This window comes from Panthera pardus, unplaced genomic scaffold (genome assembly GCF_024362965.1).
Source record: "Panthera pardus isolate Hobbes unplaced genomic scaffold, ASM2436296v1 HiC_scaffold_8, whole genome shotgun sequence".
NCBI lineage: Eukaryota > Metazoa > Chordata > Mammalia > Carnivora > Felidae > Panthera > Panthera pardus.
The window spans coordinates 84541168-84554485 of record NW_026527013.1 but is presented as its reverse complement, the minus strand read 5'-3'; the positions used below and the strand labels follow the sequence as shown (position 1 = coordinate 84554485).

At 34.7% G+C, this 13318-nt stretch overlaps 1 protein-coding gene across 1 annotated transcript in view; it reads left to right on the top strand.

Annotated features, from left to right (window-relative positions):
• The window catches only part of GNAT3 (G protein subunit alpha transducin 3), a 60316-nt gene that overhangs the window by 36957 nt on the left and 10041 nt on the right, over positions 1–13318 (top strand). The window contains exons 4-5 of the mRNA XM_019451298.2: positions 1287–1444; positions 6569–6697. Of these exons, the coding sequence (XP_019306843.2) occupies positions 1287–1444; positions 6569–6697 (287 nt within the window). The remainder of the gene's footprint in view (positions 1–1286; positions 1445–6568; positions 6698–13318) is intronic.

Below are 13318 nucleotides of genomic sequence, written 5' to 3'. Positions count from 1 at the left end.
TTTGAACCCAGACTTCATTTGCCTGGTCCAGTATCATGGTCAATAACTTAATTCCTTTGGAACTTAAATTCTTAACCTTAATTTTTTTTTGTCATAAAATGGCTTTATTAGTTTAGATAAACTGTTGACTATTTTATTTAGTTGATAAAGTTTGATTTTCTTCTGTCCTTCTCACCTTCAAATATCCCATCAGGACTAACACAATATCTGCTTTTTTTCCCCCCTTTATTTCATTTTTTTCTTCTTTTCTTTTCCTTCTCTTCTATTTTCTTTTTCTTTTTTTTTCCTTCTCTTCTATTTTCTTAATGAAATCTTCACCTCTATCCTATTGATTCGCCTCAAAGTCATGCAAACAACACCTGTACAGATATCCAAAAACCATGTGTATATCAAAATAGTTATCGCGGCTTTATTTATATGATTGTAAACAATACTTGTTGGTAAATTATACTGAGTTTTATTTTCCATGTTATCTCTAATTCCTTCATGGTATTTTTATTTCCTGGAAAATACATGGCAATGATCAAAATGAGAAGTGCCAGATTATATCAGAATTGTTACCCTTTTATCCTTGCATTTTGACTCTGAAAACTCAATCGGTTTACATTATCCCCTCTGACATTACATTCAGAAATTAATGACATATCCTAAAATATCCTAAATTTACCAAATCAGGTTACATAGATTTTATAATAGAGGACTCTTCACCCAGCCATTATAAGGAAACTCAGGGGAGCCTGGATGGCTCAGTCTGTTAAGCATCTGACTCTGGAATTTGGCTCAGATCATGACCTCACAGTTTGTGAGACTGGGCCCCACATCTGGCTCTGAGTTGACAGTGCAGACCCTGCTTGGGATTCTCTCTCTCCCTCTCTCTCTGCCCCGCCCCCATTTATGTGTACTCTCTCTCTCAAAATAAATAAACACTTTTAAAAATAAGGAAATTTAAGATTGCATTAACAGAATTATTACCTCAAGGAATAAGATGAAAATAATAAAATTTAGGGTGCCTGGGTGGCTCCGTTGATTAAGCATCCAACTTCAGCTCAGGTTGTGATCTCACGGTTGGTGAGTTCAAGCCCCACATCGGGCTTGCTGCTGTCACCACTGAGCCTGCTTTGGATCCTCTATCCCCCCTCTCTCTCTGCTCCTCACCTGCTTGTGCTCTCCCTCAAAAATAAACATGCAAAGAACCAATAAGAATAAAATTGAAATGCCCTATTAAAAGGATATGTGATTCCACATAACAACACATTTTTATCATTCTTTTAAAAACATTGCTATAGGAAGACCAACGACAACTTTGTGTGATGGCGAACACTCTGCAAGATGGTGGCATGACACCTGAACTGGCTGATGTGATAAAAAGACTCTGGAGAGACCCAGGAGTTCAGACCTGCTTTGAAAGGGCATCTGAATATCACCTCAATGACTCAGCAGCTTAGTAAGTGAATGCATTTAACAGGAATTATAGTTGAAACATTTAAGTTAAGAATTACAATTCTTCAGGGGCGCCTGGGTGGCTCAGTCAGTTAAGTGGATGACTTCAGCTCAGGTCATGATCTCACAGTCGTGAGTTCGAACCCCATGTTGGGCTCTGTGCTGACAGCTCAGATCCTGGAGCCCACTTTGGACTGTGTGTGTCTCTATCTCTCTGCCCCTTCCCTGCTCACACTGTCTCTCTCAAAAATAAATAAATGTTAAACATTTTTTTAAAAATATTTAAATAAATAAATAAATAAATAAACTATAATTCTTCAGACTCTACATTTGTCATCACAAATGAGGAAAGTAAATAGCTTTACGTCTTGTTACACTAAAATAAAAAGAAGTTGAAGAGAAATATAGATCAAGGTGACATCATGAAATGTAAAACTATAAGCAAAGGAGCTTTTAAAATAATTTTGAAAGTATTTGCCTGAAAATACCCACATTTTGCAACTATTTTCTCCCAAATGAAAAGGATTCATCTGTGTGCACTGTTCTCAATGTAAACGCAGATTGGTGGCATACACACTGGTGTTTTGGGCTATTCATTCGTCTCTCATCATATTACTTAAATATTCTTCTAAAATAATTTTATTGATGACACATTCTTTGACTCAATTGGTTTGATGAACATGATACAGAATTCTAGAAGAAAGTAATGATTTTCAAAACATTTGTATTTTGTGGGATACTGTTTGAGTCTCAAGAAAGATTATATAATTTTCACAGCTAATATCATCCAGTAGGCAATTATCAGCCACAATAAAATTAGGTTATGATACCATTTATAATTTCATTATCAAAATTATTTTAAATTTCTATTTTAGTAAGCAGTTCTTAACCTATACTCTGGTTATAAGCCTGCACGCATGTGTGTACATGTATGCAAATTAATATAATTACTTATTCTATGTATCTGTCCATGCATACTCATATATAAAAAGGTATAAATACAGTTCTTTTGATGAACTCACAACAGAACATGTTAGTAATACTTAAAAGGTGATGTAAAAGTGAAGCAAATGAAAGATTATTTGAGGATAGAACAATGAAACTTGCATGATACTTCAGCTTTCTAATCGTGATGGTCAGAAGGATTATGGAGAGAAAACAAACTATATAAATTTTAGGAAAAGCTAACAACAACAGTCTTCTGTGATTAGTCACTCATGTTCATTTTAAATTCCAAAGCCCTTGGAGGAAAGTCTTGCTCTCATCTCTTTGATGAAGTAGAGAAGGAATATCATCATGTGATTATTAAACTCATTTAATTGTTTTATGTGTCCCAGTGCCTAGCCATATTTTAATACTAAGACAACTCTGTGCAGTATAGAAAACTCTATTTTTCTTTATGAATCGTTGATAAGGGCAGTCACAATAAGAAATTTAATTGTGGAATATTCTCATAAAATTTTGCTTAACAAAACGCTAGAGAAGGAAGGAGAGATAGTGTTGGGGGGCAAGAATTCCTATCCCCTCAAAGGTCCCTCTAGCTGAACTCAGAATCAAATTGACACAAGACAGATTAACAGGAAAAAATGAAATGTAATTGGTATACATACAGGGAACCACATAGACACGGAAATTCCAAAGACAGGCAAAATGAGGTCTGTATGTCATCCTGAACTAAGGAGAAGAGGGTGGGGCCTGGGACTTCAGAGGGAAGGAATCAACTTCAAAGGGGGATAACAGCAGATGTTTGGTAATTAGAGGTTTGCCCTGCCATATAGATGGGTCACTCATAAAATTTATCTCTCCTAATAACACTTATTCTGGGAAAGACCCCCAGTTTTGATTCTTCTATACAGTTAAGGGAGGGGCAAGATTTCTCTTCAGCCTGCAGGGTCTCAAGTGCCTTCAGCTCAAAATAATCCACATACCAAAGTGACACATTCTGGGGAACTGGGGTGTTGTCCTGAACCCCTTCAATAGCTGTAATTAATATATTTGGTTTTGGATATACATTATCAATTAAGCATGACTTCTCCATTCAAATATTGTAAGAAGTGTATTTGCAATTATATTAATCATTATGTTTACCAAATACTTTACTCTTTAATAACAGAAAAAATTATATATTGTGTTGTCAAAGTGGGAAGATGAAATGACCCTGTATTGTATTTTCTAGACCTTCTAGCCTTTAGTTTCAGATTTTTTGTTTTGACACACAAAATAAATATTTTACAGAACTATCATGTTATAGATTCATATTAAAAGTATTTATCTGTTCACGTTAAACATCATTACACAGTATCTACTTGCACCTATTTTGTGAATATTGCCCATATAATAATGGTTTTAAATACCCTGATTGATTTAGAGAGTAGTAAAACACCTCTCCACCTTCACTCCCAACCTCTGTTTCAGAAAATTTTCATTTGAAAACCACCCAAAATTTAAATTGTTAATACTCCCTGCCCTCAAAGTTCCTTAAAAGGAAGATTAAAGAAAACACTTATTAAGAAAAATAGTTGAATGGCCATTGCTTTCTTCCAAAAATTAACAGAGTTTTTTCAAATACTGAATTGCATTCACATTTTGAAACTAAATATCATATTAGATCAGTCCCACACTCATGTCTATTTCATACTTATTTTATAGAGCAATGGCCTCTTTCCTTCTCTCCCTTCCCTTTTCCTTTCTCTTCCTCTTCTCCCTTTCCCCCTCTCGCTCTTTTCCCCATTGTTCCTTTTTTGTTTTGTTTTGTTTTGGTCAAAATAGGATACTTATATTTTCTCAAACCTAGAGCCCCTTCAAGTTTAGGCTAACAAAGTAGTGAATCTTAATCAGAGTAGGGAAGGGCATGTTGTTGGCAACATAACACCTCCCTGCTCGCACCTGTACTACTAGGAAGCTGAAGGAAAAAGGGCATGACAGTGACAAAGAGGGGAAAGAGTTTTATTAATACTTCATGGCTTACTGATTGAGGCCATCTAGTGTGCTGTTTAAATTCCAGAAGCTTTAATATTTAACAAAGACTTTACCAGAAAAAAAATTATTTTTACATGATTAGAAAAAGTATCAGGTATTTTTTTTAAACTGATTTGAGCTATATGTATTTAGGGCCTCTGGTTTCAGTTCTAGACCACAGGCCTGAGCATTCAAATCTCATATTCATTAAAAGCAGGCCTCTTAAATGTAAATTTGTCACTCTGCTAATGCTTCTGCTTTGCTTGAAATCATTTACACATGCAAATGAAAGTACATTAAAAGTGTCTTTACCAAAGTATTCATTTAGCTATCATTAAAATGAATTGAATCTCTATGTTGACAGGTATGTTTTTGTTGTTCTTGCATGAATCAACTGACCAGCCGTATGTGCAGACTTAGTCAACAGAGAATTCACAAAGGGTCTTGCTTCACAAAACAGAAAATAGATAAACTGGAAAAAGCTTCCAATATTTTCTGCTGATATATCTGTTTCTTGATTTGTCCCTTGCTTTTAAGAAAAATTAAGCTTTATTAGAATAAAGCACAGTAATAAATTTTCCTATCATACGTAAATGTGTTTCTGAACTATGATCACCTATTTGTCATTTAGCCAAAATCCCTTTGAGGCGTTCACTCAATTTGTTTCAGCTCAAAAGCAGAAAGATCCTCCGAGAATAAATTACCCATATTGCTGTTGAATTTATTTTTTAAAAAAGGATAAAATAGTTTTGCTTTTCAAGGCATGATGTGAGGTGCTAACACATAACAACTCTTCAACTTAGACCCTGAAAAATTCAACTTTTGAATGATAACTAATATTTAGCTGGATTCTACCTCTCAAATTCTTTCTGGATAGATGTATGCCCATCATAATCTTCCTATTTAGCTATACATGTAAACTTAGTTTTAATATAATGACCAATTTTGTCATAAAAACCTTATCAGGCTTTTATTGTCACTATTAAACATTTTCACAGAAATAGCCATATTGCTAAACTACTAAAGCCTTATATTCAAAGTCTAGAATTGTGGTTTTCAACTGTTTTTAAAGCAATGGGATACTTTGTTTTAGTTTAAAAACATGATCTGATTTCAAGAAGGAGGCAAAGAGCAGCTTCTTTCCTCTAATCTAACAGACTCTTGTGGAGCACACGGCTTACTCAGATCTATTTCTGCTTCTCAGCACCTCTAGATCCTGTGGGCAAAACCAGGGCAGTACTCAGCTTGCTAACAGTAGGGTTTTTAAATATGTGGTCCAGGAAAGAGGTAAGGATACTGACACATTGGTGGAAGAGAAGAGAGATAGGAGTGGGTGCAATGTCTAAGTTCAGCCTTCTGTCCCCTGAATGGCTCAGCAATGACATGAGTTAGTTCCATCGTGAACCAGCAAGAAAATCAAAATATTTTCTTTTATTGTGCTAACTGTATATAATCATGGCACTTCATACAAATGGTCCAGAGTCCTAAGCTAGACAATCCATGGAGAACAACAGGACAAACTTCAAGTTATGAAAACCAATAACTCCCTTAAAATTCAAAATGCCTAAATTCAAATTACAGCATTTTGAAGATAATCTAGTGACTACCATTACAAGATAGGACGTTTTGGGGGATGATCAAAACCTGGAAACAGAACTTTTCTCTGAAATATATCTGTATAACATCAATTCTGTTACATACACCTCATAAAATGCAGGCTAAGGTACTATTGATCTAGTTTTTGTTTTTGTTTTTTTTTAGAGAGAGAGGGTACACAAGCAGGGGAGAGGGGCAGAGGGAAAGAGAAAAAGGATCTTAAGAAGGCTCCATGACTTAGCAAGGAGCCTGACACGGGTCTCCAGGTCAGGCTCAATCCCATGACCCCGGGATCATGACCAGAGCTGAAATCAAAACTCAGATGCTTAACCAACTGAGCCACCCAGGCACCCAGACCTAGATGTCTTTACAAGAGGCCTCCATTGGTCATGTGTGTGCCACACTTAGTATTCTGCAGCATCTGTCCACCAAGCTCTGATGAGCAGGGTTAGAGAGAACCAGTCTGGAGTTTAATAATTTTAATGGACCCTGAAGTAAAAATTCATTTGTACTGAATCCTGGTATCTTCAAATGCAAATTTTAAAAATATATGCTATTTTTGTTGTTGTATTAGCTACCTTAATGATGTAGATAGAATCACAGCTCCTGGATATGTCCCAAATGAGCAAGATGTTTTACATTCTCGAGTGAAAACAACTGGAATCATTGAAACTCAATTCTCCTTCAAAGATTTGCATTTCAGGTATGAACAATGTCTTTTCTAATCATCAACTGAAATATTCAATATGTATATATATTTTTTAATTTTTCATATATATATATGAATATATATATGTATATGTGTATATATATATATATATATATATATATATATATATTTTTTTTTTTTTTTTTTTTTTTTTTAACAGAGAAAGGTCTAACCCATATTCAAGCCCAGTGAACCTTAGGCATACTTTCTAGGCCTTCCTAGCTCACTGTCGGTGCTACTTTCCCTTATTGCCTTCCTATAGCCCTGCACCCTACCCCCCACCCTAAGTCCCAATACTTCCTCCAAGAAAAATGCCTCTGTATTGACCAGGTGGTAGCTAGATTTTATTTTCCTCTTACTTGAAACTGATATCCTACTTAAAAAAAAGAAAAGAAAAGAAAATGTATTTAAATTAAATTTAAGTAACAGGTGCCACGGATACTATTTCCTTTGCCTTCCTACTCTCTCATTTGCCTGAAATACTCTTATTAATTCATTTCCTTAATTTAAAATGATGCAAATAATTGAGAGGAGAACTATTTGAATGTGATGCCATTTACTGAAATAACAAGGCCTGTTTTATAAGCATGGTTTGGGTATGAAAATGAGTCCAGTATTTTTATTGCTGTCACATTATCAAGACCTTTCTAGAAATGCTAGTACAAAATCACTCATTTTCTAAAAAAATGTTTTTAATGTTTGTTTATTTTTGAGAGAGAGACAGAGCACAACCAGGAGAGGGGCAGCAAGAGAGGAAGACACAGAATCCAAAGCAGGCTCCAGTCTCTGAGCTATCAGCACAGAGCCTGACGCAGGCTCGAACCCACAAATCATGAAATCATGACTTGAGCCGAAGTCAGATACTTATTTAACCAACTGAGCCACCCAGGCACCCCAAAACCACTCATTTTTTGAACCAAGAATTGGAAATCCAAACCATAGTGCTATAAAACATCATCATATTTAACTGCCTCTCCCTATGGATTGTTGATGAGATGGACTATTAAACATTAAAACCAGGTTCCAGATGTACCACTAAATAATGAAAAATTAATAAAAATACAATTAGTAAACCCATTCATGTACACAAAATGGGAATACTTTTAAAAAGTAGAAAAACAACGAAAGTGACATGAATTATCTGTATCCACTTGTGAGGCAAAATTCACTTCAGTGGGATAAAAGCTTTAAATTTTTTTTAGTATTAGAAGTGGTGAGACGTAATATCTAATTAGAATAGATATTACAGAGATGGCCAGGATATTTTCAAGTTAATATCAAATAAAGCCCTTCAAAATTTACACCCAAATCTCAGGTCCACCAATAGTTAATTTTCTGAAAGATGACCCAAAGATCAAACCAGGATAAAGTGGCCACAAAGATTTGGATCCACATCCACTCTTGGCAAACATAAGCAGTTTGTTTTCGGTCCTGTCATCGCTGTTCCTCTTTGGCAACTACGTTCTCCAGGCTTCTGGTTTTTGATCCAGTTTCTAAGGTTTTCCCATGGGAGTCCAAGTCCAATTGCTTGGTCCCTCTGCCCCTCCTAACCCTGTCAAAGCATTACACAAGCTAATGGAATTTTCTGGATTTTAGATCGCTTGGACCATAAACCAGTTATGAAAATTAGTATCACATAATGAATACCTAGAAGCTTATAATTCAGTCATTCTCTGCAACACCAACTTAGTATCTTCTCAGAAATAGTCACTTTCACAAATTATCTGCCATATATATAGATATAGATATATGGCATATATCTATATCTATATCTATAGCTATATCTATATCTATATATCTATATATATCTGTTCCTTGAACATTCCAAACCTTAGGACCTTGTTCTTCTCTTTGCTTAAAATGCTCTGACGCTGGATGAGAAGGACTGGCTCCTTCTTATCATTAGGTTCCCAAATCAGAAACTATCGCCTCATGGAGACTTATTCATTCTGTTACCCATCGCCTCACATCCCTGTCACTACTACACCCAGTAGCGTACTGGTAAACATATCAATAGGATCTCTGGGACACAGGGAGAGGGAACGCCTGATGTATGGCTCTTGAGGATTCCCTTGCTATAAATACCCTAACAATGGTTAATTGCAACCTAGCAAAGTGAGGTCACTGAATGCGCACTGGGAAGAAATGTAAACAGCTCTCACTAGCCATACCAGTGGGAGCCAATGCCTTTATAACACTGAAATATCAGACTATTTTGTTACTTAAAAAAAACACCAAAAACAAAAACTTACTAATGTGTGAAGTTTCCTTGTTTCTTTATTTGTTTCCTCCTTTGTTTCTGTTTCTGTCTCCTATGCTCTGAGCTCCTGGAGGCCAGGGTCATGTCTGTTTACAGTGCCGTCTCCTGTGATTATCACAGTGGCCAGCACAGAGTAGGTGTACTGTCAGTTCTTGCTGGATGAATAAATGTGTGATGCCAAGCACTATATATACCCTACTTTTACATGCTCATTATAACATGTTGACCTGAGTATTGCTGTCCTTATTTTGGATAAAGAAAAAAATTAAAGCTAAAATGAGGTGAAAGATTTCCTCAATATCATACATAGAAGTGTTAGAAATGTGATTAGAACATACATCTTTCTAACTTCAAAAACCACACTTCTTGCACTGCATGTCATTGTGGGCTGTTAGGTAAATTGGGACAGAAACCATTCTTTTTTAGGGTCACCTGGATGGCTCAGTCGGTTAAGCATCTGACTTTGGCTCAGGTCATGATTTCACGAGTTCGAGCCCTGCGTTAGGCTCTGTGCTGACAGCTTGGAGGCTGGAGCCTGCTTCGGATTCTGTGTCTCCCTCTCTCTCTGCCCCAAACCCACTCATTCACTCTCTCTCTCCCTCAAAAATAAATAAACGTTAAAAAACAAATTAGAAAAAAAAAAAAGAAACCATTCTTTTTTTCTGTAGAGTAAGTGCTTCTTCAAATGTTTTTGGTCATTCATAACTCCCTACAGAGAGAGAAGAGGACCTGTTTGTGAGATATCTCTGAGTTGGCAAGCCTCAGTACCTTTGCACATCTGTGCTTCTGAAACCAGGGACATGACAATTGCCAATGAACACATAAACCTCAGAAAGTCATGTCCATTATTTGGAACATCTATTTCACTCAGTAGCAAATAATACTCACAGAATTTTAAAAAATTATATCCTGAATAGAATACAGCATTTGCATTAATATTTAAAAAAATGATTTTAGGGGTACCTGGCTGGCTCAGTCAGTTGAGCACACTACTCTTGATCAGGTCATGATCCCATGGTCGTGGGATCAAGCGCTGTGTCAGGCTCTGTGCTGAGCATGGAGCCTGCTTAAGGTTCTCTCTCTCCCCCTGCCGCTCTCCCCTGCTCATGCTCCCTATTTCTCTAAAAATTAAAAAAGGCAATTAATAAATAAAACATTATTTTAAAGATATATTACCTCATAATAGACCTCTTCAGAGTATACCTTTAAACCCCTATTGGTGTACCATTTTCCCATTCTTTTGTAGTTCTGTGTTTTGTGAGGCATTGTCGTAAGTCATATAGACAGGTGATTGCCTATGCTGCTTTCATATATTGTAGGTGCTTATGAAGGAATAAGAAAAGGACTTGCTAATTCTCTATGACAGCATCAATGCTGAAATGGAAGGTGTTTGTGAATTGGATTGTGAAACCAAGTTAGGATTTCTTTTGACGTAACAGTTTCTATACCACACAAATACAACCTCTTTGCATTCATTCAAACAGGTTTGCATCTCTTTTGTTTTAATGTTTTGTTTTTCTTCTTCCTGAAGAGGGTGTATTATTAAAGGCATCTTCTGTTAGGAAATGGAGAAGGATAATAACTCAAATGCAGGGAATTTCTTTAAAAACAAGTATTTAAACAATGAAGTTTTGAAAGTATTTAAATTTTACTACAAAATATAAAAAAGGCAACTATACTTTTTTCTTAAGGAATATTTAAAATCATTTAATTACGTTTTTAAGCTTAGTCACCGCAACTGAGATATATTAATCCCTTAATAATTTCCACAGTTAAATCACTTGGTTTTTTTTTTTGAAGTGCTGAATAGGATTATCTAAAAGTACACAGACTTTTATAGTATAAAATTTGGTAGTGTTTCAAAATAGAAAGTCTAAAAATAAGATACCTTCCAACTTCATTTCAGTAAGTGCCCAGGTATTAAAATATATTGCATTAGCATTGATTTGAATTCACATAGCATAAATCATCCTATGACTATTTAAAACTAAAGATTTAATTTGCATACTAAACTAGAGAACTCTAGAATTTTATTTTTTTTTTTTTTTATTTTTTATTTTTTTTTAATATATGAAATTTACTGTCAAATTGGTTTCCATACAACACCCAGTGCTCATCCCAAAAGGTTCCCTCCTCAATACCCATCACCCACCCTGCCCTCCCTCCCACCCTGCCCTCCCTCCCACCCCCCATCAACCCTCAGTTTGGAGAACTCTAGAATTTTAAACAGGAACATCAAAATGAAAAATTCTGTCTGTTAAGATACTGTATCATCTTCCTGTATCACCTAATTTAATGGAAATTACCTTAGAGTTCTTATCAAACCAGAACTCCAACAGTCAAATGTAAAATAAATTATCTTTACAAATGTTAAAGTACTATGTAAATGGAAAACACAAGTGTGAGCTCTTTTATTGTTATAAAATAATCCCTCAGGACGAAGAACTTACAGATTTATAATGATTTATCCAACAATGATAGAGAAGCCACTTTCTCCCTAATTTGTTCCACAATTAAACAATAGAATTAAGAGGACATAAAACTATATGGAAGTCGAGGAAGAGAGGTCAGCAATTATTACAACATAGAGTTTTAGGTTTTATAAATTCAACATAACTATTCTCAACAATATTTGAGTGGATCTATGAGATACATTATAATTTTCTTAAATTTCAAATTGATCATATGCACTCTGTTTATTTCTGTGGGGGCATAAGTCAGTTTAGGAGTGAGTCTGATTGTCTACTCAGCTGCTAGATCTCAAATTAGCTTTGTCCTTCTCTATTAGATCTCACAGAGCAATCACTCATGTATAGCTATATATTTGTTTCAAGTATGTTCATGGTTAGTATTATCAAGACAATAAGCTATGTAACATGTCTAATTTATTCTAGTGATATATTTTAATGACTTTGTGAATTATACTGTTCAATAATTAGAGAATTACCTAGTGGGCATATCAAGTTCCAAACAAACACGCACACATTTTGTAGCAAGTATATATAATGTTATTAACAATTATGAGCATTTAGAGACCCTGACTGTTTTATGGTTATAACTCCTTTTGATTCTGTTTTTTATATACAAGCAGTGAAGGGATTTAGAATGATCTCTGTGCATATCTTTTTTGTCTGCAAATATCTGTCCTAATCTATTTTGAGAACTTGGCACCAGAGAAAGACTTGGTTAGGCTATTTTGTGATGGCTGTGTGGTGGTGACACAGATCTATCCAGGCCCTTTAATATGTTGCCATCTTAAGATGGTTTAATATTATATGGTCAAATATCTTAAAAAAGCTCCACCAACAGAATAATTTAAAATAAATTCCAAATCAGGTTAGATTTTCGTGTTTTTTTTAGCGTAGATTATGCAATAATTTTTAATTGCTATGAAGTACAGATTATTTCATTATAATCTATCTAATATGAACTGTGAATAATCTTGTGTGGTTAAATATTTAGCCAACTGTTTGACACAAACCCATAAAATTCAATAGCTTTCCGAACTGTTTAAAATAGATTATAAAACACAACTGTTTAATGTAAAGCCAACTATTTAATATAAAACTCTGGCAGTTCGCCCTATATTAATACCATGGGTAGTTTAACAAATAATCAATGTTCAGCTATCACCTAAAAGCCTTGCCTGTGGATTTTTAGTTGTATCATACAACTCAGGCATTTAAAAACTTTTTTTTAATTTAAGAATTCTGACTTAAATATAAGAATTAATAAGAAAATATGTATTACCAAAATATACATTAAAAAACTTCATGCAAAATGCAAAATGAGAACTGCATATTCTATTCAATATCATTAAGGCTCTGGTTACCTTAACTGCTCAAGGAATTGAGGATACTCAATCTGTATCACATGTATATTTACCTCATTAATTGTTATGTAGATTTGACGAATCCAAGTGTTCAGTCAACAGAAATGAATGTTTTTCTCTGATTTCTACTTTTGTTTTTCACAGAATGGTCATGATGGAATATATATGTATCCATACTCCCATATACTTATATATTTATATATACTCATATACATTCTTAAATATATTTTTATATAGAAGAATACTTATTCAATGAAATATATAAGTAAATGCTTCTACTTTGGTAATCTTGAAAATGTTTCAATAGATTGTAATGCTTTACACCTCTAAAATAAGCCCCAAATTAAAACTTAGAGAAAGAGTTAAAAGTGAAGAGAGATGTATGACAAGAAAGGACTACAATAGCAGGAAAACAAAATGTAACTTCTTAGAGCTAACATTATATCCAGTACACTCAATATGAAAACAAAACTCCAGATGTTGGTCTGATCTGCTAATGAACATTTCAATTCTGTAATGGCAG